Here is a 26,078-nt window from a genome sequence, read left to right as displayed (position 1 = left end):
CTAAAATAGTTTATCCAATACTATTATAACTTGAAACTAGGATAATCTACACAAAAAATATAAATTATTGTAATTCAACTATACTAACCAACCCCGTCTAATTTTTATTTTTATTTTCGTTATTTAGCCTAACTTCTATTTTTAAAATTTGAGTTTTCTTTTAATTTGATTAGTAGATTTAAAATTTTGATTTTCTTTTTTCAAAATAATTTTGACAAAAATATTTACAAGTAAAATTTTAGATTCACACTGTATACTTTTATCACAATAAAAAGTGTCTAGATAGAATCTAAAATTTTAAAATATGTTATAAATATTTTAGTTTATTTTATTTAGAAATATCCATTTTCTTTTATTTTATTCGATCTTTATGTTAATATCTATAATAATTATTGAAGAAGATGAAATAATACGTGGGCTGGATATCGTCCATTGTGGAACTCTTTTCTTTTCTAGCCCACATAAAGACTGGGCTGACTTGTAGCAAGCCCAGCCCATACTCATCAACACATTCAATTTATAACCCCCAATTTTCTCTACCACAAAAATAATTATAATGGATATCAATTCTTAGAATAATTATTAAGTATGTAGCAATATTTTAAATTTTTTTGCAAATATAGCAAAATCTATAAGTGATAGGCTTCTATCGTTGATAGACTCTTATGGTTTATCAGTGATAGACTAATATTTGTTACATGTTCTATCAGTGATAGACTCCTATCATTGATAGATTTTAACAGTTATATTTGTAATTTTTTTTAAAATGTTGCTATGTATAATATAATTGCTACATTTGCAACTATTCCCACAAAAAAACGAAAGAAAAAAGGAAAAACCCTTTAATTTTGGTCTCAATCTTTCGCCGTTAATTTTAATTTATTTAAAAGGAAATATGTGCAAAAAGAAGGTAGGCAAAAGTCCAATACACCATCCTCTTGTCCCCATCAATACCAAAGCAGAATCAAACAACCAAACACCCAAAACAATCTCCACCCACATTTTCGGAGAAAATGAAAAGAAAAAAAAAAAAAAAAAAGACAAAACAACCCCCAAAATTACAAAAATATTTTGTCACACAAAGCAAACACAACATATTGTGCCGTCCAAATCCTTTCTACAAAGTCCTTCCTATGTGATAAACATTTCATTTTATTCAATAATAAGGTTCGTAATTGGATCACTAGGGTGGTGCAGATGACAGATTTATGTGTGGATGAATGGACGGTTCAAATGTGAAAGGAGGAGAGAGTGATTGATTGTTAACAAAAAGAAATAAAAGCAGAATTAAATTATGTGTGGGGGTTTCTTCATCTAACACACACTCACTCACTCACTCACTCACACATTCACACATTCACACATTCACACATTCACACACCGCCTGTCTATTCTTCTCCACTTCTTATATACATACATATATATATGATTTGGGTTTGACCCTTTGCAAACAATCATCCATTCACTACTTACTCTCTTTACTCATTTCTTTTCCATTTTCTCACGTTTTTAATTTCAACCTCTCTCTCTCTTTCTTTCTTTCTTTCTTTCTTTCTTTTTCTATAAATATCGCAATGCCTTATCTCGATCTCATATGGGTCGAAGACTAAGATGAGTATAAATATGGATTGGGCCACTTTCATAAGAGATACCCATTTCCAATGGACGCCAACGCATATTCCAAATCTAACTCTTGAATACGACATCTCCGATTTCCTCAACTCCCCCAAAAGCTTTGTGGGACATTTCTTTTCTTTCTTTTTTTTTTTTTTTTCTCTCTTCTAAACCAAAAAAAAAAAAAAAAAAGTAGCAAAACTGATTAAAATCAAATCACTTCTCTCATTCCAAATCCCCACACTTTGGCATGTCTAATCTCTTGATGAATTTCAGAAAAATTAATTAAGTTGAGGTTTAGGGTGAAAATTATAAAAGAGGATTGTCAAAATTTGATTGTCGGTTTGGTTTTTGGTTTCGAAAGTGATTGTGTAAATACAACATTATTTATTTGGACCACAAAAACTATTCACACTATGCCCAATTAGTGCTCTCGCACTCACTCTCATATTTTGACTTTTCTCCACACTTTTAAATCCTAAATCAATTCTAATCACATTGTTCAAAATCAAAATGAAAAACATTGTTAGAAAGAAATATAACGACATTTTATATCTAATTGTCTTCGATTTACTACATACGTGACTATTTTATAAGATGTAATCTAACACGTTTATGTATTTTAAATATAAGTTATTTTCGTCAAACTAAACTTAAAATAAGAGATAAAAGATAATTTATTTTCATAATTATTAGGCACTAAACAAACTTAATTATTTTGTTGAGTTTAACACATGGGATAATAGTAAAGTGTTAAAAAGGATAGTTGTGAACATGGAAACTTTGGTTATATAATAACTTTTAATGCAATTGAAAAGAGTTGCAAAAGTCCAAACAACAAAGATTGGTCCAGTCTATATGCTCAACAATTTAATCACATAAAATAAATATATATACATATATATACATATATTCAACTAATATACTTTACTACATAGCCTCCATGTTAACAAATAATTAAAAACTCTATGTTTTAATTAACCATTCATAATCTAATCTTGAATCTATTTAGCTACGTATACATTTGATTCTTGTATTTATACATATTTTAACTCGTTGAGTTATGCTACATTGACACGATATCGAATTTCTTGTAGGAGCTACGAGGAGGGCGTTTTAATAAGCTTTTAATTGACTAACTATTAAGATAAATTAAGTTTTTTCTCAAAAGGAAAAATGAAAAAAACACGTTTAATTAAGATCTCGACTAGCAACCTAACATTGTAGATTTCATTTAGTTACAATTTCATTTTGGTCCACGTAAAATAGGAAAAATAAGATTGTTTTCGATTGGGACTAAAGATGATATATATATATATATATATTATTTTGCAAAAAATGGAAACTTTATATGACTTTAGTGTTCAATTAATTAATAACAAAAAAATTTATCTTTTACTTTGAACCAACGTCACTATTTAATCAAAATTTTCTCTCTAAGTTAAAAAGGGAAATTTTGAATAATTGTATTACATGATTCAGATGTTTGTTTAATAACATTATTTAGGGGGAAAAACTTTATTATCAAGTGTGAACATATTGTAATGAGTAACTTGAATAAAAATTGAATTAATTTTTGTAAAGTTTATGAAAGTATGAAAGTTTAAATTATTTTAGTAAAATCGAGGTATCGAATTACTCAATAAAGGTGTGGGTTTATACTTATATATATATATATATATATATATATATATATATATATATATATATATATATATATATATATATATATATATATATATATATTATTAATATTATTATAAAACTTCGTTACTTTTACCCTTTTTAAAAAATAAACAATGATAAAAAAATAATTTATTTACAGAATAATTTTAATATTATTTTGTTTATTGTTGAACTATTTGTAATTTTAAAAAATTTAAAATAGATTTTTTTGTTATTATGATTGTAGTTCGTATTTAATCATTTAGAATTAATATCATATTCTATTTTGTATTTTGAGATGTAATCTTTCGTTTTATTAGATTTTATTTTGAATGATTAAAAATAGTGATTTTCAAATTATTAAAAGTCATTTTAACTATTTTATATAATAAGTCTTAAACATGTCTTAAAATATTTATTATGGATTAAGTTGTCATGAAATTTATAAATATTTATAAAATAATTAAACAAAATGACATTATATTTGGTTATAAATTTTTATAGAGAGTGAAATAATATATATTAAAGTTCAATTCAAACACTCATGTTACCTTTCTAACTAATCTTTAACTCTAATGCTTGAAAGAAACGTTTGTCAATAATCTTTTGCAACAGTGGATATCAATCGATAGTAGAAAATATTGTTTTTATTCATATTGCATGAATTAGTTCTTCCTCTTAGGTAAGGAAAAGATTCGACATATCATAGAGTTGCAAGAACTATATCATACTATTGTAAAAATATATTGTTAGAAAATTCGTCGTTCATAACATTAATAATTCTAATAAAAAAAAAATTATTTTATTAATAAAAACGAAAAGAATGAATGGAGAAGGATTTTCTTAATCTTTTTTTATAAAACTCGATTATTCAGTGGATTAGAGTCCCAATAAATCATCATCTCCATGGATGGAACCAACAAGTCTTCTCTTTCTCTTCTCTTCTCTTCGCCCTTTATGAACCTTAAAAATCCATAGTTAGTCCTTTAAGCAAACCACGATCATAAAAAAGCAACCACTAATCTCAATATTCAACTCTTCTCATCATTTGACAACTACATCTATATACTTTTTTTTTTTCTTCTTCTTCTTTAATAAGAATTAAGGTGAAAAAATGAATTTAATTTACAATTAATTGAAAGGAAAATTAAGAAGAAGAAGAAGAAAAAAAAAATTATTAATTAAATGTAAAGAGGGTAAAATTGTGAAAGCAAAGTACTTAATTATTAACTAATGGTGCCCTTAGGAAATTAAATCAATTTTCGAGCGTTACAGATTCACCCATTAATAAACTAATATTATTTTAATTTGAATGTAAATAGAAAAGGACATTATATTAATCCAGAATTGATTACCCAATAATTTTTTTCATGCTTAACTAACTCAATTTAAAAAAAAAAAAAACAAAAGATTATGAATTGTGATTATAATAATAAATAGTGTGGATTAAGTCAGAAAGTTGTAGGATTAGCATTGTTTGAAAATGTTTAATTAAGGAGAAAAATAAATTAATTAGGGAAAAAGTTGGTTAGTCCTTTTGAAAGTGACGGTAACTTTGTCGGGATTAATTCTCAATAATTCTTTCTCTTAGGAATGCTTCATTGATAAAGTTCTAAATATTTTTTTTTACGTTTAATGATTTTTGAGTTTTTTTTTTAATTTATGTATAATATATCTTTCTTCAAATATTTCGAAACAAACAACAAGGAAAAGTCTAATAAAATGTTGTCGAAGTAGATGTTATTGGATCTTCCTTTCTATTTTTCTTTATTTAAGATTGTTTAACAAAAAAAAAGTGTTAAATAATTTTGCAATATTAATTTAATCTCTAAGTTATATTATAATTTAATCTCTAATTTATTTTGAATTTCATTTGATCAAATAATAATAATATATATTTTCAAACACGTACATTTCATATCTAACCATCTTTTACACATGTAACATTCGAGAATGACTCATACCCACATTCTATTTCACTTTGTATGCACGTACTTCCTTAATGTTTTTTTTTTTAATTTCAATCAATTAAAAGGTTAGATTATTGAACTTTTAACTTTAAATACTAAACAACAAATTCAACTATTCTTAAGATATACATGATCATCCTTTTATTGATCCAAATCTTTAATAAAAATGTTTTAGGCATGGTGAAGAACAATTAATTTTTAAAAAAAAGAAATGAAAAAAATACATATAGCATTAAGAAGCTAATAAAGGTATATATGTAAGTAGAAGCTAAGTATTAATTGAAACACAGCTATTAGTTAAAGGACAGTGAGTTAGGTACCTTTTTAGTATTTCTCCAATGTCAATGGATAATATATATATATACATATAATGGGATTCTACAAAAGATAAAAGGAAATTAATAGTGAAAGATAAACCCTAAAGAAAATTGCAAGTTGTTAATGGTTAAGAAAAGGCATTATTATTAGACAAAAAAGTGAAGAGAAAGTGGGATTTATATGTAAGATAGTGAGAGAAAAGAACCCACAAAATATAATGCCTTTTGCTTTTAAAGTTTTATTTATTTATTTATTTATTTATTATTATTATTATTGTTATTAAAATAAATTATTAAATTTTTATTTATATTCTAAAATATGTTTTTCATTATTATTATTATTATTATTATTCACTTTTGAATCATAATGGAATGGCTCTTTGTCCTTTTTTCTTTTTTGTAACCTTTCTATGCAATATATAGTTGCCGTCCAAATTTTTCCTATGAACAAAAATTTAATATGTTTTTTTGTTCTTAAAAGAATTTGGCGTCGAGTTCGATCAAGAGGATATGTCGTAAAGTTTGTTATCAAACCTACTTAAACATAACATATCCTTAAATGATCTTAAAAGTTAACATCAATGTTAGTTTACTTGGTTAATCTAATCTTATATTATATATTAGCTTCAACGTATTATATCTTATCTATTTTAGACTCCTTGTGATTTTGCTTTTAGTTTCACTAAAATATATTTTGGCAATCTTCTCCTTATGTAACGAATATGGGAATTTTGGTCCCACTCCAATAATTCTCCCCTTCGAATGAATGAATACCAAAATCCTCCCCTAAAATAAACCACTCATACTCTCGAGCAATCACCTTCTTAACCATGCCAACTACATTTCATCAAAGCCCATTCACTGTATCGTTAGCCCAACCATGGACCACGATGATTATGTCCTTGTAACACAACCTACACAATTAAATCAAAGTCATGACTACGATACATTTTGTTAACAATGAAAAAATCTCCAACATACTTCCAAATTACACGATATCATATCCATTTTGAACCTAAATAACGTTGTTTTTTTTTTTTTTATCTCACTCTTGAATACATTATATCAATAAAAAAACGATTATCTCACTTCTAAATCTATAATTACAATCGCTTCTCTCGTAAGTAAATAAAAGCAAAAAGTAAAAAAAAGTAAAAAAGAAAAAATTACTGTTTGGGGATTTTTGGTTAAAACCAAATTGAACCGCCGACATGGTTGCCTTTGCGGCCGCCGCAAGTCCACAATAATACTCAGCCGCCCTTCTTATTTCAATTCCCTCTTTTTTCTTTTCCCTATTTATATATATATATATATATGAATTTATCTTTTTTCTTAAGGCCTTTGGCCATTCTCCTTTCTCTCTCACTCATTATTATTATCATTTATATATATTTTGTCCTTGGAAAAGATTTATTAATATAATTTTTTGATTGTTGAATAAGTTGTTACCGATGAGTCTTTTAAAGCCTTGTCCTATCATACCAAAAGTAACAAACATTTATATTCAACTTATCATATTCAAAAGGCTCAAATCAATCTTTGAGTTCCAAACAAATTGTAACAATAATATATTCCTAAATAATAGTACTAAAAAAATAAAATTGTTAAATCAATCTAATTTCTAAACATTCATCTTTCTCTAAATTAATTTAGAAACGTACGAACTTTTTATTTATTTTTTCCAATAAATTAGTTTAGAAAATGAATAAATGGAATAATTTGTTAACTAAGTATTTTTAAGTACCTATGAGTAAAAGAAAAGTTTGGGATAAATTCTTTTACTTATTTTTATTTTTTTCAAAAAAGCACATGATATTTAAAAAAAAAGAACTTGCGAAAATTTTAATATTAAGTATATTAAAGGAACAGTAAATAATTCAAAACCTAAAAAACCAAAAACATCCAAATGGACTTAAAATTTCCTTTTATTTAATGATTCGAAAGTGGTATATTTAGTCAAAGAATTTAAACTTGGTTCTATAATTTTATTCCTTAAAGTTTGAAATTAATTTCTCAACAATAGTTCTATATTAAAAAAAAGAAAAAAAATCCAAAACTCATCGTAAAAACATGTATTATTATCGGCCAAGCATAATAAGCGTATTTTAATCGTCACATCATAATCTCGTATTTTTATTTATTTATTTTGATTTTAATATTTTTAAAATTGTGTTTATACTAATGCTAAATATTAGCCAACGTCCGTAACTCTATGTCTAAGAGTATTATTTATTTATTTATTTATTTTAATTTATAATTTTAGCTGGTTGAGAGTTGCTAAATAAGGGAAAATGAAATAAAAGGTGGAGGTAAGAATTGAAAAAAAAAAGAAAAGAAAAAGGAAAAACAAAATCTAATCTTCCAAAGTGGGGTAAAAAGGAGGGCAACCTTCAAAATGCTCCCATTAGGCAGATGCTATTTTTGTAAATAAAATTAAAAGCATGTCCTTTTTCCAAACCCGGGATTTGGAAAAATAACCCGACCCGCATCCACCGGCCATTAAGGGGTTGGACGGTAATTCCACTCCCATTCCTAAAGGACGTAACGGTCATTTCGTGCGTTTTCATTGGGAGCCGTACATCGACGTCGTCGGCCACCGGTGGATACTCAACGCCTATATATATATTTGACCGCCTCTTAGAATCTTCCATCGCATCCACATCCTTGTCTCTCTCCACTCTCCATTGAAGAAGCCCAAGTAAAAACCTCTATAACTCTCTCTGTTTCTCTCTCTCTCTCTCTATCTCTCTCTCTTTCTTTAGAACCTTTTCAAGGAGTACAGAGAAGAGAAAGACGATCTTCCTTTACTAACTGAACTTGCTGCGGACTGTGTGGAAACGCTTCTTGCATCACTCTCCAGTTCTTTCAGATTCCGTTTCAGGTAATTTTTATGACTGGACTTTGATTTCGTGTTTCTCTTTCTTAACTTAAACGTGTAAGGGCACGAGTGGTTTTAGCCGGAATTGATGCCAATACGGCTCTGTTTATTGATTGCCCCTCAGTTTTCATTATTATTTGGAAATGTTTGTTTTCATTCTGATTTGATTATTTCATTTCGTTGTGTTCGAATTCATCGTCGTAATTTGTTGTTAATCCGTTATTTAATCGTCGTTGACGAACTCCATGAATTTTCTTTTTCTATACTATTTTTTTTTTCAATTTTTAATTTTGAATTGTGGGTTTTTTTAAAACCATTTGTTCGGTTCTGAAAACCGGTTTAATACTACGAACCCGACTGGGTTATCGTCTTTGTTTCTGCTCTATTTTCTGGGAATCGGAAAATTATATCGATAGTTGACTTGGTTGAATTCCATCGGATAATTTGGATCTTCGGCCGCCGTGTTGGAAGGGCAGGTCAATTGAATCAATCAGTTTCTCTAGCTGTAATTGTTTTTCACTTAGAAGTTTCTGTTCAATTGTTGACTTATCAATGAGTTTTGCCATATTCTCTCTTACTTTTTAATTTTTCTTTTTGGGTTTTGCAAAAAAGATCAATCCACAAATCAAATTTACTGGACACTTGTCCTTCATCTTATCTAATGGACCCATGCCGTTATTCACGTTTTTGGGTTTTACCTTTTTCCTTGCCTTATCGAGCAGTTTCCAGCCCCTTTACTGTCTTATAGATTTTGATGGGTTTGATTTTACGCTAATCTCCGTTCAATACTCCGGTGGTTTTTGTTTTGTAACAGTTTGTGACCGACGAGAATGTTGGAGAAAATGGAAGCATTTGATGGGGAAAAAGTAATAGAGCAATTTGAGGAAATGACCAGAGATGCTGAAAGAGTTCAGAGGGAAACGCTTAAGAAGATTTTGGAGGAAAATGGGTCGACTGAGTACTTGCAGAACTTGGGACTTAACGGAAGAACGGATCCTCAAAGCTTCAAGGACTGTGTCCCGCTTGTTTCTCATGATGATTTGGAGTCATATATTCAGAGAATTGCCGATGGGGATTCTTCGCCTATTCTCACTGGAAAACCAATCAAAACCATTTCGTTGAGGTACTTTTGCTTATTTGTTTTGACCAAACTTTGTTTTGACTCATAGTATTGGAGATTTTGTTGTTTTTTTTTTCCTAAGGAAATCTTTGGTTGGTTGTGTTTTGTAGTTCTGGTACTACAAAGGGGAGGCCCAAGTTAATTCCCTTCAACGATGAATTGTTGGAGACGACAATGCAAATATATCGTACTTCTTTTGCCTTCAGAAACAAGTAATGAAACTGTCTTTTCTAGTCTTATCTTTTGAGAAATATTTTATGTACTGTTTGGGAATTGTCTGTGGTTTTGTCTCTGAAATCTTTTGTTGTCTGAACTGAACTGGTTAATTGTTCAGTTTGTTGTCTTTATGCTGTCGTGATTCTCGAGTTCTAAATACTGTTAAGTTGGTGTTTGTCATGGCTGATGGTGTTGAGAGTATTTTGTTCTACAGAGAAGTTCCCCTTGGGAAAGGAAAAGCCTTGCAGTTCATCTACAGCAGCAAGCAGTTCAAAACTAATGGTGGTCTGGCTGCAGGAACTGCAACAACAAACGTTTACCGCAGTGCACAATTTAAAAGCACGATGCGAGCAATTCAGTCGCAATGCTGTAGCCCGGATGAAGTCATCTTCGGCCCTGACTTCCACCAATCTTTGTATTGCCATCTCTTGTGTGGGCTAATCTTCCGGGATGAAGTTGAGTTTGTGTTCTCCACTTTTGCACACAGCATTGTCCATTCTTTCAGAACTTTTGAGCAAGTATGGGAAGAGCTTTGCAGCAACATTCGAGATGGTGTTCTCTCTAGTTGGGTCACTGCCCCCTCCATTCGTGCAGCCATGTCGAAATTGCTTAAACCAAATCCTGAATTAGCAGATTTGATCTATCGAAAATGTGAAGGATTGAGTAATTGGTATGGTCTGATACCAGAGCTCTTTCCGAATGCAAAGTACATTTATGGGATCATGACCGGTTCGATGGAGCCTTACCTGAAGAAACTGAGGCACTATGCAGGCCATTTGCCACTGATGAGTGCTGATTATGGTTCTTCAGAAGGATGGGTTGGAGCAAACGTTAACCCAATGTTGCCCCCTGAAATGGCCACCTTTGCTGTGCTTCCGAACATCGGATACTTCGAATTCATCCCACTAAAGGAGAATGCTCAAGGTCAGCATCAGAGGAACAAGCCAATTGGTCTGACCGAAGTCAAGATCGGTGAAGAGTATGAGATAATCGTTACCAATGTTGCAGGTAATTCCTCTCAATTCACGACAGTAGACGCTACAGCACTGTTCTGTTACCTAGAAACTGCGTGACAGTTGTTTTCCCAAAACATTATGTTGAACTCACAGTCCATCTGTTCATATGTTATGTTGTTTGGTTATTCAAATGTCAAACTTATTTCAATGCTTCCCATGTGACTGTTATGGGGTCTGCACAGCAGGAACAATCTCTGCCCTTAGCTTTGTCCTGTTCTATCTCCCACATCATTCTCTCTTGTGTTGTGGGGACGTCTTATATATGGTCCACTTCAAACCTACCCCCCGCAGTGAATTCAAGCTTACTTTCAAGATACTAACAAAAATGTTAATCGCGGTTGTTGCAGGGCTGTACCGTTACAGATTAGGAGACGCAGTGAAAGTAATGGGTTTCCACAACTCGACGCCAGAGCTGAAATTCATCTGTAGGAGGAACCTTCTATTGAGCATCAACATCGACAAGATCACGGAGAAGGACCTACAGCTAGCAGTGGAGGCAGCGGGGAACGTGCTGGCAGCAGAGAAGCTGGAAGTGGTGGACTTCACAAGCTATGTTGATGTGTCGAGGGAGCCAGGACACTACGTGATATTCTGGGAGATTAGCGGGGAGGCGAAAGGAGAAGTGCTGGGCGAGTGCTCCAACTGTCTGGACAGGGCTTTCTTAGACGCAGGGTACATGAGCTCAAGGAAGGTGAATGCCATTGGAGCATTGGAGCTGAGAGTGGTTCGTAAGGGAACTTTTCATAAGATTATGGATCATCATCTGTCGTTAGGAGCGGCTGTGAGTCAGTACAAAACTCCTCGTTGTGTTATCCCTACAAACACTGCTGTGTTGCAGATCCTGTGCTCCAATGTTGTTAACTCCTATTTCAGCACTGCCTATTAGTTTTTGGTTTTGTTTAATCTCTCCTTCCTTTTTTTTTTTTCTCCTTACATCACATGTCATCACACCCTTTTCCCTTCCTCCCCATGTGCTCTCTTTCTCTACTCTATAATGTATATTTCAAATTCTAGTTATAAACTTTTCCCTTTTCTCTTTTTTTCTTTTTCTAAATTGGTTCCGTATAAACAAACAATCACCTGTCAGCTGGGATATAATTTAATAGATAGAGATAAATGTCTTAATTGCTAAGCTAACTTTCATACTTATCTATTTTGTCATTGTCCTTTCGAGATGCTCACTCCGGTCCCCATATTGTTAAAACTTTACTATTTTGGCTCCTTTCATTCCATTCATTCTCGTCAATATCACGTTTTCAAGCTATTTGGATCAAATCGAACAGTTCAAAACTCCATCCACTCAAGTCCTATTCATGTAGTCATTGATAATACATTACTTTCTCAAAATTTTAAAATTACGTCGACTACTCAAACTAAAGTCTTATGGCCTAAGGTTGTAATTTGATCATATAGTTAGTACACTCTTAATTTTAAATCTCCACTCTATAGTACTTGAATTAAATTAAATGAAAGAAGCAATAAAAAAAAAAAAAAAAGAACATCTTTGTTAAATCGATAAATTTTGTCAAAATTAATTAAGGTTCCGAGTGAAATTATTTACTCTATTCTTTATTTCATGAAAAAAATACTTAGATACATCTCATGCTACACCTATTACGTATCAAATTCTTAAACTCTATACGATAAAAGTGAGATGTACAAAGATCAATACACCTTAGGATGCAATTCATCCCGAGTATTACACTTATTTGGTCTCACAATTTTTAGACGAATCATTTTCAATCCTTGATCCGAACGCTCTCTAGTAGGTTGGATAAAAATGAAAGGGAAGCAGAAAGAGACGAACAGCGTTAGACATGGGTCCAGATACATAGGTCGCTTGGTTGACACGTGGAATAGTGGGATTGGACATGAACAGATCTAGACATATAAGTTATAATATGACCAAACTTCCATTAATATTATATATATATATATATATAATAATTTCTGAATAAAAACAAAACTTTATATTATAAAAATTAGAAAGTAGAATACGGCTTTCTCCATTAACATTATTAATACTCTAACTTCCACCTTTGCTTACGACTAAAATTATTTATTAAACTACTAAACCCTAAACCATTTTCCTACACTCCTTTCACCCTTTTTTCTTCTTCTTTTAATATCTAATTCTGTCTTTTTATTTTTTCTATTATCGTTAATCTCTGCATTAAATTTAATTCTATCTATTTACATCTCTCCTAGCTTACATCATGCATGTTTTGTTTGGATGAATAGTATATCAAACATATAGTATTAGTAATCAAACAGAAACCAAGTTTATTTCCCTAACTATGACTATTCAGTGATCTTGACTTCTCATTTATATAAAGAAAAAAAAAATGAAGAATACATTTAGAAGTGATGCAAAATTATATTTAGAAGCATAAAGTTGAAGTGACATAAAGATAGATTAACATGCCTTGATCTTTTTTTTTAATTAATCAAAATTGTATTATTATTTTGAGAAAAAAGTCCAATGAAATTTAGGTCTTTTTTATTATTTAACAATTATATGTTAGAAAGTTTTGAAATATGAGAACTATAGTAATATTAAATTATAAGAAACGAACATAGTTTAAAAGAAAAACAAAACGATAAATCAAAGTTTTCTTTTATTATTATTATTATTATTCACAAGCTTGAAAATCTTACAATTTTACTAGGGAGATTCTAAGATTTATACTTTTTAACACTGGGTTTTCGTTAAAACTAATTATTAACAAAATTATCTTTCGCTAATTTTCATCATTACTAAAACTAATTTTTAATATTTGTATTAATCATCATCTTACTAATTACAAATTACACATTACTTTGAATGTTTGAAAAAACCCTCCATACATTTTTTTAAAAGTTTGGAGCCTATTAAAATACAATGTGAGATTTCAAAACCCTAAAACCATTCTTTTTCAAATGTTCAAATATAAAATAAATAGATGAAAGTTTAGACATTAATATCACAATTTACACTAATTTTTTCTTTTTTTAAAAAAAAAAGGTAACGTCCACAAAGATACAAATTATAAGTTTGATTCGCAATCATCCTTTGTATTTAAAAACTAAAATTACAAGAATCTTTGTCCTCTAATTTGAGGGCAAACAAATAATGTGCATAAATTGTCATTATTTATATATACAAAACACAAATTGAGATTTAAAAACACCATTTTGATGAACATAACAAATTAAACATATGAAGAGAAGAAAAAGAACCAAAATTAAAGAAGTAAAATGAGAGATCAATCGAGTGTTTGGGATTGTGGAAGTCCACTATACGACTCTTACGAACTCGCCTCCCTCGCCCATCTCATCGACCGGAATCTCCTTGCATTTCCGCCGCCCTACCACGCCGGATCACGCCGGATCACCTCCAACAAAGTCTCCCACTTCCACTTCTCTCCTTTCATCCCCCCGCCGCCCCCCTCCGCCGTGAATGGGTCTTTCAAAAAGAAACCGCCCGCGGTGGACGAATTGATCAAGAACAAGATCAAGAAACTCAAATCCACCTTCAGGTTTTCTTCAATCTCTAGTGGATTCGGGTTTTGGAGGAAAAAGCAAATCCAAGTATGATTTTCCTTTATTTAATTTTCTCTTCATTTTTCTTACCATTTTTCGATCTTTGTGTATCGATCAGAATTACTTATGCATTTTTCCGTTATATATCGATTAGTTTAAGTATCGTCAATTATAGATTTGGTCATATAAATGCATTTTGTTGTTATTGAAAATCAAATTGTATTATTGTTATTATATTATATACATATATATATATATATACTGTGTTTGATTCTCATTTTAACAAAATAGACTTTTTTATCATTAAAGATCTACAAATTGAGCTGTGTGGCTAAGATTCTCAAGCTACCATTTTTTTTTTAATATGATCAAGAAGAGCTTTCGAATGGAAAACAAAATCAATATATTTTTTTATGTTGAATAATTTTATTTCTTTATAAGAATAAAGAGTGAGGTTTAGTCACTATTTGATTTTTTTGACTTTTTAATCAATGCAAACCAAGTCCATAGTTTTTTTTTTTTTTTTTTTTTCATTTTTCTTGCTGTGGTTTAGATTCATAATTAATTTTTAAAAACAAAAAATTTAGATTCATAATTGACAAATAAAAGATTAAATTTTTATACTATTTAGAACAACTTCTCGTTTAAAAGTTTGTTTCTTTTGTTAAAAAAGTTTATTTTTTGAAAAGATAAATAGAAAATAGATAATTAACAAATAAAAGATTTAGAGATGGAAGGAATCAAACATTAAATAGTTATTATAGACATGATCTAAATAATTTGTTATGTAAAAGAAGACACTGTTTCCAGGAACATCCATTGTTGGTTGTCCAACAAATTTTTTTAATTACAAATTAAATTTATATAAAGATAATACACTTTATTGACTTTTTTTTAAAAAAACAAATAATAACAATAATATGACAATAACAATACCAACAACAACAATGTTTTTGTTGATACTGTAATTATATTTGACACCTAATAAGTACAAAAATTACGATTTCTTTTTACTACAACAATATTGTTAATTTTCTTTTATTTAAACAAAAAAATGACAGATTGATTGATGTAATAATTAGTCTTTGCATTAAAAACTACATCAATCAAACAATTAGTTAATTATTATTAGAACATATATATATAAATCTAGATTATCTTGGCAAATTTTAATGATAAAAATGTAGGTTGTAAAGTGGGTATGAAAGTTGGTTGCATAACAAAATTCGAACTTTCTTTGCAAATGGAAACCAAAAGAAAAGGTTTGTTCCCTTAAGGCTATACGTGAGATGATGGGTATGATGGGCCGTACCTCATTAATTTGGTAGAGTTTCTGACGCTGGCACTTAAGCCCAAAGCCTACATCCTCCGAATCGATTAGGCCCAAATACCCTACAACCTATCTGGGCTGAGCCCAGCTGCCGAATTGGTTTTTTTTTTCCTTTTTAATTACAAATTAAATCGTTTCTAATTATTAAAATATGAATTACTTTTTGTTATAATTTAATATTTAAGATTTCATTACACATAAAGTTTATATCAATTTTTAAAATTTCTAAGCTTGCTAAAAATCTATTAAATACAAAATTAAAACTCAAATAACCAAATATTTTACATCACAACAATACTTGATTAATTATATCATATATCTTTTAGTTCTTTTTTTCCTAAAATAGTTTGTGTATTAATAATTAACGTTTAAAACTTCAAGCTTAATAAGAAGTGTTAGTGGACATTTGAAAAAAAAATAAAGGTATAAATTGACAATTTATATTAATCTTTAAATGTAGAGGTTTGTGATTCTTGATTGCATGTGTCCATTTGTAATTAAAAAAAAAAAAAAAAACAATGTGTGAAAATGATTTTTTTTAAAGTAAATTTAAAAAATGATTTTTTAAGTATAAAGTAATTTAGACTAAGTACACAATTAATTAGATTAAACAAAAAAAAAAAAAAAGTTCACAAGTTTAGTTTTATATAATCTGCATTGAATTGACAACTTAAATATTTAATAGAAACTAAGGTAGTTGTTTATGAGGTGAATCTTAATCTCTTTAGCGTGTGAAATTAACAAAATCACCCACCAAACTTACAAAATATATAATTTGACATTAATCAATGTTTAGTTATATAAAAAAAAAAAAAAGGAAAAAGAATAGAAAATGATTTTGTCTATTGAGTGTCCATAAAGCAAAAAAATAAAATAAAAAGGAAAAAAGAAAAAACTCAAACTGGAAGGAAGAGAGAGACCAAAGTCTCCAAGTGGAAAACACAAAGATATTGTTCCCTCTCAAACCCAACATTTTGACCAATTAAAAACCTTTTATGTTTTATGCAAAATTAATTTGGATAATTCCTATAAAATTTAAAAAAAAAAAAAAAAAAAGAAGCATGAATTTACTTGAAACATTATTATATTTATATGAATATCTTGGGCATGCTCTGCTTAGCCTGCAGGTAGACCCATCAAAACTGCTTCCATTGGGGTTCTCAAATTTCCATTTTTTTTTTCAATAATTCTAATCTTCACATAGGAAACCTTTCAGATTTTGAGAAATGCAAACTTTTTTAATAGTTTTAGAATAAATTTAAGGAAAATAAAATACTTTTTAGTCTTTACAATTTAACGTTTAAGTTGCTACTAATCATCATGATTTAATTTTATATTTGATTTTGAGTTTGTCTTAAATTTATTTCAAATTGTACTTTTTAAATTCGAATTTTGTTCTAGTTTGATTTTTAAATTTTGGATTCATTCTATTCGTTTTTTTTTTTACTAAAAATGATATTTATTAATTAATTTAAATTAGTTACAATGAAATAGTTCTTTTGATGGACAATAATATTATAGAGATGGAAAGTGAGAATTTAATGGAAATTCATACTTAAAAATATAGAAGCCTTGAAATCTAATCTCATAGAATAAAAAATTAGAACAAAAATGGTTATTCTTGATAGTACTTAAGATCAAATTGGAAGTATTCAAATGGTATTTAAGTTAAAAGTTAATTATGATTAGGATGGTTTGTTGTATAGGTGGATTTAGTCAGATGTGGAAAAATAGGAGAAATGGAAAAAGAATGGGTGCATTTGGAGATATTTAATGCTCTAAGTTTGAAAAATGGAGACTCCCATGATAATGAATAGGGGTAGTAATTACATATTCATATATATATTAAAGTTAGTATTGACTTTGATGTAAATTGTGTAGTGCAAAATTTCTTCAAAACGTGTCATAGACATAGACATATCCCTAAGTTGATGTTGCACATTTTTTCTGGCTTTTTCAAACCAACAAGTTTTTAGACATAAAGAAATAAAGATAAATCTAACGTCAAAACCCACTGATATGTGTTTGATTTGATAAATGATATAGACTCCATCATAACATACCTTGCCTTAGTCCTATATGACGATAATAGGACTGTATGCAAACAAAACTTCCACCAAACTTCATGACGATATACAGTAGTGTCTCATGGTTTTACTGTTGAGACCACCCAAAAGAAGTTTATTTATTTTTTTCTAAATAGTTAATTGTTATCATTTATATACTCTCATAGTCATTCCCTTCTCTAACTAATGTAAGACTTTGTTTGCACTTAACAAAAACGATTTTTAAATAAAGAAAAACCGATTAACGAAGTTGTATTTGAAAAAAGTATCTAAAACTCGAATCGCATTCCGCACATAATCATTGAAAAAAGGTTTTATGATGTAGCTCATACATACACGATAAAAAGAAAAAGACACGATCCCAATTTTATCCTCGAAAAACAACATAAACTGAACGTTGACGAGTGAAACGTAGGTTTTATCCTTTAATTAGTGTTGTTTAGAAGGGTAACAAAGGGCCCGGAGTAGATGTCTAGAGGAGAGGGGAAACTATTGTTGTATGATATTATGATAGAAGGAATGATGAGAGATAAGAGTAGTAATTATTTGGTTTGAGTAATTGTTAATGTTAGTGAAGAGCGATGTGACATGAGATAATTAATAGTATATGGGGCAAACAAAATTAGAGTATGATTGAAAATGAAAAATTAAATTGGAAGCAATAGTAAAAGAAAATGATGAGAAATGTGTCAGTATGTCTCTGCCAAATGTGTTGATTGGGTGTAGTTGGGATGGGGAGAGATAAAGTGATAAAGGAAACACCAAAAAGAGCTTTGAATGGTAAAGAAAATTAGATTAAAATAGGGACCCACTAGTCTTCTCTTTACATGTGGGTCATAGAATCAAAACTAAAGACCATGTCAGATAATTAAGCAAACTCATTAAACAATTAGACATATATATATATATATATATATATATATATATATATATGTATGTATAATGTTGTGTGTACATAGGAATTACATATATAATTACAAATTTAATTTTGTGAAAGGAAAAAGAAAAAGGAAAAGGAACAAAAGGGGTAAATGGGGGATTGGATTGGAATGTGTGGAATGGGGGTATCTTTTTCCAATTGCCTTTCACTTCTTTTCACAACAGCCAAACACTCCCTTTATCTCTCTCCTCTCTCCTTTTTCTTCTCTTCCAAACCCATTTTGTAAAAAGATGTCAATTGGAGACACCTCCCCATATCCAACCATTTTTCATTTTTACTCTCCCTTTACCTTCTGGACCCCTTTTTCTTTTTCTCTTTAAACATATCCACGTCTCCACCTAAATCCACGTAATTAAAAATGTTTATATTACGTTCGTATCAGTAGTATCGCTTTCTTGCTTATTTGCAATGATATAGTGAAAATGTAGATTCAACATTCATGATGTATTTAGATATATAGATGAAAACTCAATAGGAGTGTTTACGGTTCGATTTGAAGCTAAAACTGCATTCAACCTCGAATCGTTTATGCATAAATATTAGAATCGAAATCTTTTATAAACATTATACATGAATTAAAGTCATTCAAATAAATATAGATTAAGTTATTATGTTCGGTAATTAAAAGTTTCAAACATTGAAGTTTGAAAGTTCATTAAAATAATTCGTATAAAGTTACAGTTATACCCTACCTAATTTATACCTATACTTATACTAAATTATTATTATTACTATAATAAAATAGAGCGGTTTGATTTGGTTTTAGAATCGATTTAATGTCTTAAACCGCATAAGAATCGATTTCAATTTAACACAAACTGAATCAAACCGCATGCATTCGATTTCGATTCAATTTTCGTGTATTTTTTTGAACACCGGTCCTGAATACCATAGAACAAAATGGAGTGAAGAAATTTTATAAAAGGATGTGGAGAGGCAGTGGAAAGAAAGAGAGAAAAAAAGAAAGGAAACTTGAAGTTGGGTTTGCTTTTTTGCTTTTGCTTTTGCTTTGATTGAGAAGCTTAAACCAAAATGCTTTGCCATTACACTACACTCTATGGTTTTATGCATTTCTCTCTTTTTACACTTTATTTTCAATGAGTTTTAGGATCTCCTTTTTGCGCCAAAAGTGTTTTTAAACTATAAATATATATATATATATATATTTATTTCTTTTATAGTTTTTGTTGTTCAAACATACCAAAAAGAATATCGATTATTTTTTTCATCTTTTTTGAATTTTGTAATTACTTTTAATTGTCATACGTATTCAAAGAAAAAGAAAAGAAAAGTGTTTTCAGCTACTTATTTTCGTCAAACCATTCTCAAAAGAAAATTAATTATATGGTTCAACTTTTTAGAATTTTGTAAATTCCTTTTTATTTATTAATCATCACCGTTTTCAAACCAATTTTTTTTTTTATGCCATTATCTATCTGGTCCAACATTCCTAATACAAAATTAATTAAGTGTTTCAATCTTTTTTGAGTTTTGTAAATTACTTTTATTTATCAATATTTAAAAGACACACACACACACAAAAAAAAAAAAAAAAAAAAGAAAGAAAGAAAGAAAGAAAGAAAAGTGATTTGATTGAGTTAAAAATACTCCTATGCTTTTAAGCAAATCTACCCACCCCCTTTAATAATTATTATTTTTGTATAACCCCTTTTTGTTATAATAATAAATAAAGTCTTTCCATAATTTAACCCAACTTAGATATTAGATTTGAATTTTATTTTTAATAGATTATTAATTTATTTATGTTCACACTCTTATGATTCTAAAATGTTTCAACATAGGGAAAGACTAACCCATTATTATGTATTTCTTAAATAATGTATAGAGATATGGTACTAAATAGGAGATTTAAGAAACAAAAATAGAATAATAGGAGGGAAAGAATAAGAATCAAAATGTATATGTATAGTATATTAACAATGTAGAATAAAGAGCCATTCATAGTAAAATTATTTAAATATATATATATATATATAGGAAAAAAGAAAAAGAAAAAAAGAAATAGGAGTGAGAAAAAGTGGAAAAAGAAAAAAAAAGAAAAAAGGAAAAGAAATTGTAGGGGTTTTTTAAAACGATGTCGTTTTGGGGGGGTTTGGGGGTTCTTTTATACAAATTCCGCATTGGCAATCGGAAGGTGAAGAAAAACAGGCGCTACCAAACAGAGGAAAATTTTGGTGTTTTTGATTCGTAAGTTCATAACACCAACGCGAGTTTCTACTTCTACTAACACTTCATTTTCCGAGAAAATTTTCGATTTTTAATCTCCCCATTGATTGTTTTCTCAGAATGATTGAACCCCAAATGTCACAATTCTGAAAGTGATTTGAGGTTTTGCTTCCTTTCTATCCTCTGCTCACCTTCTTTTCACATGCCATCTCTTTGCTGCTTCCTTTAGCTTTTCCTTCTTCTTTCGGCTTTCTCCTTGTTTTTATTCGCCTTATTACCCACTATACTCCACTCCTTTTTCTGGGTTTTCTTCTTCTTCTTCTTCTTCCTTCTTTTTCTGCATTTTCTACTTTGTTCTTGCTTTGTCTGTCACTTTCGGATTTCTTGCAATGTCGGCTTCGGCTAAATTGCGACTTGTTCGATGCCCCAAGTGTGAGAATCTTCTCCCGGAGCTTGCTGATTACTCTGTTTATCAGTGCGGTGGATGTGGTACCGTTCTACGAGGTATTTTCCTTTTTTATGTTAATCATTTGTTTTCTTTACTGTGGTTCGACCTGAATTTGTGTTTAAAATATTTTATCTTCTATGTTGTGGGTTATTGCTATAATTTCGAACTGGGGTTTTTATTTGGGGAGTTATTACCGTTGGAATCGAATTTGGTGTTGTTTCTTTGATGTAATGGATTGTGTGTATTTCTGGAATTTAAAATGGAATGCCCTTTTTGTGGTTTGTTTTCACAGCGAAAGTTAGAAATAAGGAAGAAGACTCTTTATCTTACAAGTCTGATGAAGACGGGGTTGTTGGGTCGTCGTCGTCTACTAAATCCATGAATACTCCTGAAAAAGGGACGGTTGATCTTAGTGATGCCTCTGATGTGGATTTTAAGTCGAGTCCTGATTCTTTGCCTGGTGATCTAAATGGCTCAGAGAAGGATAAAGTGGAGGGTGCTGAGAAATGTGAAGAGTACTTCAATGGAAAGATGGATAAATGGGGTGTTCAGAAGGATCTTAACTTGAACACGGATAAAAGTGGTTTGAGTAATTCGATGGGAGTGAAACAAGTGGATTTGAATGTTCAAATGAACTCGATCACGCTTGGATCAGGAAGAGAAGTAGATTGGCAAAAGGGAGAAACGTGTGGTATGGAGGGGGTTGAGAAGAAGAACTCAAGGGATAATATGGAAAGTGTGAGGTTCTCAACTTCTAACCACGACGATCGAACAAATTATCGATTGGATTTTGTATCTGGTGTTCAGGAGCTTTTAAGAAATCGAAGCAATGCCAGTGGAGCTGATAAAGTCAAGCACCTTGAACAGGACCGACTTGAGCTTTTGAGGAAGCTGGATGAGTTGAAGGATCAACTTGGTCAGTCATGCAATTTGGTTCATAATCCCAGCCAAATGGCTCCGGTCAATAGTGGGGTGAAACCTACTAAACCATTTTATCACTCTGGTGCTTGGCCTATGGATGGTTCTTCAGGATCAAATCCATCGCAGCAGCTACTTGGGCCTGAAAAATGTGTTGCAGGTCCTTCATTTTCCAATTATTGTCCAGAACCATTTCCTCTTACAAATGTAGTTGAAATGCCCACTCAAAGCTACTATCCGTCGATACATAATCCAAATAATACATCTCATTTTGAGGACCATTTTGGTTCACAAATGTTAAGGCGAAACTCCTGCCAGTTTTCATGTGCGCATCAACAACACCCTCATCAATATCACTCTGGCCACTATGTTGGTACCGGTGTGGATCCATTCAACCACTACCCTCCCAATCCTCCCTTTCATCAGCCTTCTTGCTCTTGTTTCCAGTGCCAAAATAGATATTCACAGGCTCCAGCTTTGGGACCCGGTTCTTACTACAACAGAAGGTTTCCTGATGTTCCAAACAATAATCCCTCACTATATTCTCATGAAAACAGCGCTGCTTATGCTGCATGTGTTAATAATATTAGAACCACTAATCCTCCCCTGAATTTTCGTGATCGGCAAGCTCACTCTAGATGGCCAACTGACTTCAGTTCTGAAATTGGTGGTGTAGTTGGCAGTTGTCCTCGGAGGACAGTCTTAGTCAGTGGTGGTCGTAATTGCTATCCAGTAGCTGGTGGTGCTCCATTTCTAACGTGTAATAATTGCTTTGAAATGCTGCAACTTCCTAAGAAGCTAATGATGGTAAAGAATCAGCAAAGTGTTCGTTGTGGGGCTTGTTCTACAGTAATCAATTTTACTGTTATCAACAAGAGACTTGTTTTCTCCAATCATTCACAGGCAGATCCATTTGCCTTGGAGGTTGATGATAGTGATGGTCAGCCGGTTAGGGGTTATAATTCAAAATTTAATGGCTACTTGAACCGCACTAATTTTTCATCCGATGATTATGATAACACTGTTTACGATTTTGAGTCACCAGATAGAGAGCCTGTGCTACAGCCCGTTGGGGCAGGTTTAAGCAAGCACCAAGAGATGCAAAGTTCTCACCCTTCATCTTCAAGTACCTCAGAGGATGAAGACAGTCCAGATGTTTTAACTGCTTCAAGGGATGCTACAAAGAATTTACACAATTTAATCAAAAATACCCGCTCTCCTCCCCTTCCTGGTTCACCTCTTCAGTCGTACTTTGATTACTCCTCTAATAATCAGGTGGCAAACAGGTTTGGCAAGGGAAATAGAAGTAGCCGTTCAGATCAGGAGAATGTGAAACCACATAAGGTTACCTCAAGGCAGAATTCTTTAAAAGAAGCATCACTGGCAACTGAGATGGATGTGTCAATGAATGACTACTGTAATACGGTGGCATTTCAAGAGTCACAGGATGCAAGTAAAGAAGATAACCAGCCAAAAGCCAATAAAGGAGGCGAATCTTTTTTTGCAAACATTATCAAGAAGAGTTTTAGATCTAATCAAGCTGATGAGCGGAGCAAAAGTAATGTTTCTGTTAATGGACACTTAATACCATATCGTGTGGTTAAGAAGGCAGAAAAGCTTGCTGGACCAATCCTTCCTGGAAAATACTGGTAAGCATATTTAAACTTTTCTATGTAAGTAAGATATGGTGCAATAACAGATTAAAACGAAAATCAAGCCATATGGTCGGTAGAGTTTTTCCCAATGACAGTAAAGTTAAACTACTAATAGTGGTCAAGGGACAAGTTAAAGAAAAAGTGAAGAGTTTTGGTGGGGTTACAATTATATTCATCTACCTAGGATATATTAAAACCCTATGAATGTCTTAACTTTAAGATATAATTTGTCTCCCATTACTTTTATGGTTTATTATATAAGTTATGCATGCGATTATGTGGTTCTGAAAAGATCTTCCCAATTGTTTCTTCTTTTTATACAATCTGTCATGATGCAAGTCTAGTCGTTTATGAGCAAGTTTTTTGGCAAAAGTAGAAAAGCATACAAAAGAAGTGGATGCTTTTTACTGTACACTTTTGATATTGTTTGCCAATTTCAATTTGTGCGACGGCCCACTTAAAAAATTCCTTCTGTCCCTTGTATCCATTGTGCTGATATCATTTAATTAATTAAAAATCAGGTACGATGCGCGAGCCGGATTCTGGGGAGTCATGGGTGGACCTTGCCTTGGCATAATTCCTGTAAGATTGAAGTTTGCACTGATGCATTGTTCTCTGATTTTGGTTCTTTGCCTTGTTCTCAAACTGTTTATCTTTTTGCAGCCTTTCATTGAAGAATTTGACTACCCCATGCCAGAAAACTGTGCGGGGGGAAATAGTGGGGTTTTTGTTAATGGCAGAGAGCTTCACCAAAAAGACTTGGATTTGCTTGCTAGTAGAGGGCTTCCCACTTCAAGGGACAGATCTTACATTATCGAGATCTCCGGCCGAGTCCTTGACGAGGACACCGGGGAAGAGCTCGAAGGCCTCGGAAAACTCGCTCCCACGTAAGTCCCAAACTGATACTTTTTGAGGTGTAAATTGTCGAGTCACAGCCACAGAGCCTTTTATAATTTGTTTATATTAAATTGCTAATATATACTTTTTTTTTTCTAAATCAGAGTTGAGAAAGTAAAGCATGGATTTGGGATGAAAGTTCCAAGAACAGCCTGTTAATCAACACAACATCATTGGGATGGAAAAACTGTCGTGTTAGCAAATCGCCTACTTGAGATATAATATTTTAGATATGAAGAAGGCTAGATAGTTTGTCTCCAACGGTCTCTTCTCTAATTTACCAGCATTTGTATTATTATAGTGTTATCAGTTTAATTACTTTAGTGTTGGTGTTGGTTTGTCATGTTCTCAATATATGTCTGTAAATGGTTGCTTCCCTTCAATCTTGTATTCAACTGTTGATAAGTTATTAAGATTTCCACCATTCTTTCTTCAAGTAAAAAGAAATCTTCTTAGTACACCTCTTTGTGATTTGAGAATACAACAGCTGACAGTTTTGTATCCGACGATTGTTGCAGTTGTTTCATTGAATGATCAAGAGATTGTTGGGTGGGGATTATAGAAGGTTAGTTTTGTCTTAAAATATTTGTATCATGGCATCCCTTCTTAACATGAGAAGATGAGTGATGGGTCCAGTCATAGTCAAAGTGACCGTGACCATCATAGACAGTGATGTACGAATTTCTTTCTGAAAGCTTATAGTAAAAAGAAAAAGAAAAGTGAAAAAAAAAAAAAAAAAGGAAAAAGAAAGAAAAGAATAAGGAATAAAGAAAAAGAAAAAGGCTTCTGTTGAGTATAGAAGAATGTATTTTTGCTAAAGATGCTTTTTTTATATCAGTCCAAACTTTTCTTAAAATGATAAAATATAAAAACTTTTGATAGAAAATATCAGATTTTACTTCATCAAAATCAAGCTGAATCTTCAATTTCTATTTTGTTCATAGATTTCAAGAAAAATAACCTTATTGATTGCAGTTTATGAATATTAATTTTAATTCAATGACTGAACTTTAATTGAATATAACTTTTAGGTAGAGAGCATTAGCAAGCAATTATCAACCATGACATTCTTCCCCTATTGCTATTTCAAAAAGGCAATCATTGATAATATAATAAATTTAGTTTTTCTTAATCCTTTTTAAGAAACTTTAATTAACAGATGTTATAAATTTAGATCATAAATTAGATAGGGTTATTAAATGAGTTATTAATGTGCACCTAATTATGAAGCTTTTTGGGATTAAAGAAATGATTGAAGGAAACAGCTTTATAAGTAATAATTAACCTTATCTAATTACTGCATTATTGATGTTCGTCAT

The 26,078-nt window shown here is 30.8% G+C and overlaps 2 protein-coding genes across 3 annotated transcripts; both read left to right on the top strand.

The window, feature by feature from the left end:
• The first annotated feature begins 8,201 nt into the window (after positions 1-8,201).
• Positions 8,202-11,836, top strand: LOC103483208 (jasmonoyl--L-amino acid synthetase JAR6). Of its 2 annotated transcripts, none has more exons than XM_008439702.3 (5): positions 8,202-8,447; positions 9,259-9,567; positions 9,675-9,776; positions 9,995-10,788; positions 11,144-11,836. In XM_008439702.3, the coding sequence occupies exons 2-5, from the start codon at positions 9,275-9,277 to the stop codon at positions 11,680-11,682; spliced, it is 1,728 nt and encodes a 575-aa protein (XP_008437924.2). In that variant the 5' UTR covers positions 8,202-8,447; positions 9,259-9,274; the 3' UTR covers positions 11,683-11,836. The 2 variants fall into 2 exon arrangements, with proteins under 2 accessions (XP_008437924.2, XP_008437925.2); XM_008439703.3 differs by lacking the exon at positions 8,202-8,447 and adding an exon at positions 8,795-8,949.
• An 8,961-nt stretch (positions 11,837-20,797) lies between these two features.
• Positions 20,798-25,217, top strand: LOC103483207 (protein ENHANCED DISEASE RESISTANCE 4). Its single transcript, XM_008439700.3, has 5 exons — positions 20,798-21,345; positions 21,582-23,856; positions 24,384-24,444; positions 24,526-24,749; positions 24,864-25,217. The coding sequence occupies exons 1-5, from the start codon at positions 21,231-21,233 to the stop codon at positions 24,916-24,918; spliced, it is 2,730 nt and encodes a 909-aa protein (XP_008437922.2). The 5' UTR covers positions 20,798-21,230; the 3' UTR covers positions 24,919-25,217.
• Positions 25,218-26,078: the final 861 nt, after the last annotated feature.

This window comes from Cucumis melo, chromosome 6 (genome assembly GCF_025177605.1).
Source record: "Cucumis melo cultivar AY chromosome 6, USDA_Cmelo_AY_1.0, whole genome shotgun sequence".
Taxonomy (NCBI): Eukaryota; Viridiplantae; Streptophyta; class Magnoliopsida; order Cucurbitales; family Cucurbitaceae; genus Cucumis; species Cucumis melo.
This window is presented reverse-complemented; position numbering and strand designations above follow the sequence as displayed.

Bases quoted from the DNA above. Each gene is read 5' to 3' on its own strand.
- LOC103483208 (XM_008439702.3), top strand. From the start codon at position 9,275: ATGTTGGAGAAAATGGAAGCATTTGATGGGGAAAAAGTAATAGAGCAA. The intron at 9,568-9,674 runs GTACTTTTGCTT...TGTGTTTTGTAG, and splicing joins ATCAAAACCATTTCGTTGAG to TTCTGGTACTACAAAGGGGA. The intron at 9,777-9,994 runs GTAATGAAACTG...TTTGTTCTACAG, and splicing joins TCTTTTGCCTTCAGAAACAA to AGAAGTTCCCCTTGGGAAAG.
- LOC103483207 (XM_008439700.3), top strand. From the start codon at position 21,231: ATGTCGGCTTCGGCTAAATTGCGACTTGTTCGATGCCCCAAGTGTGAG. The intron at 23,857-24,383 runs GTAAGCATATTT...ATTAAAAATCAG, and splicing joins ATCCTTCCTGGAAAATACTG to GTACGATGCGCGAGCCGGAT. The intron at 24,750-24,863 runs GTAAGTCCCAAA...TTTCTAAATCAG, and splicing joins CTCGGAAAACTCGCTCCCAC to AGTTGAGAAAGTAAAGCATG.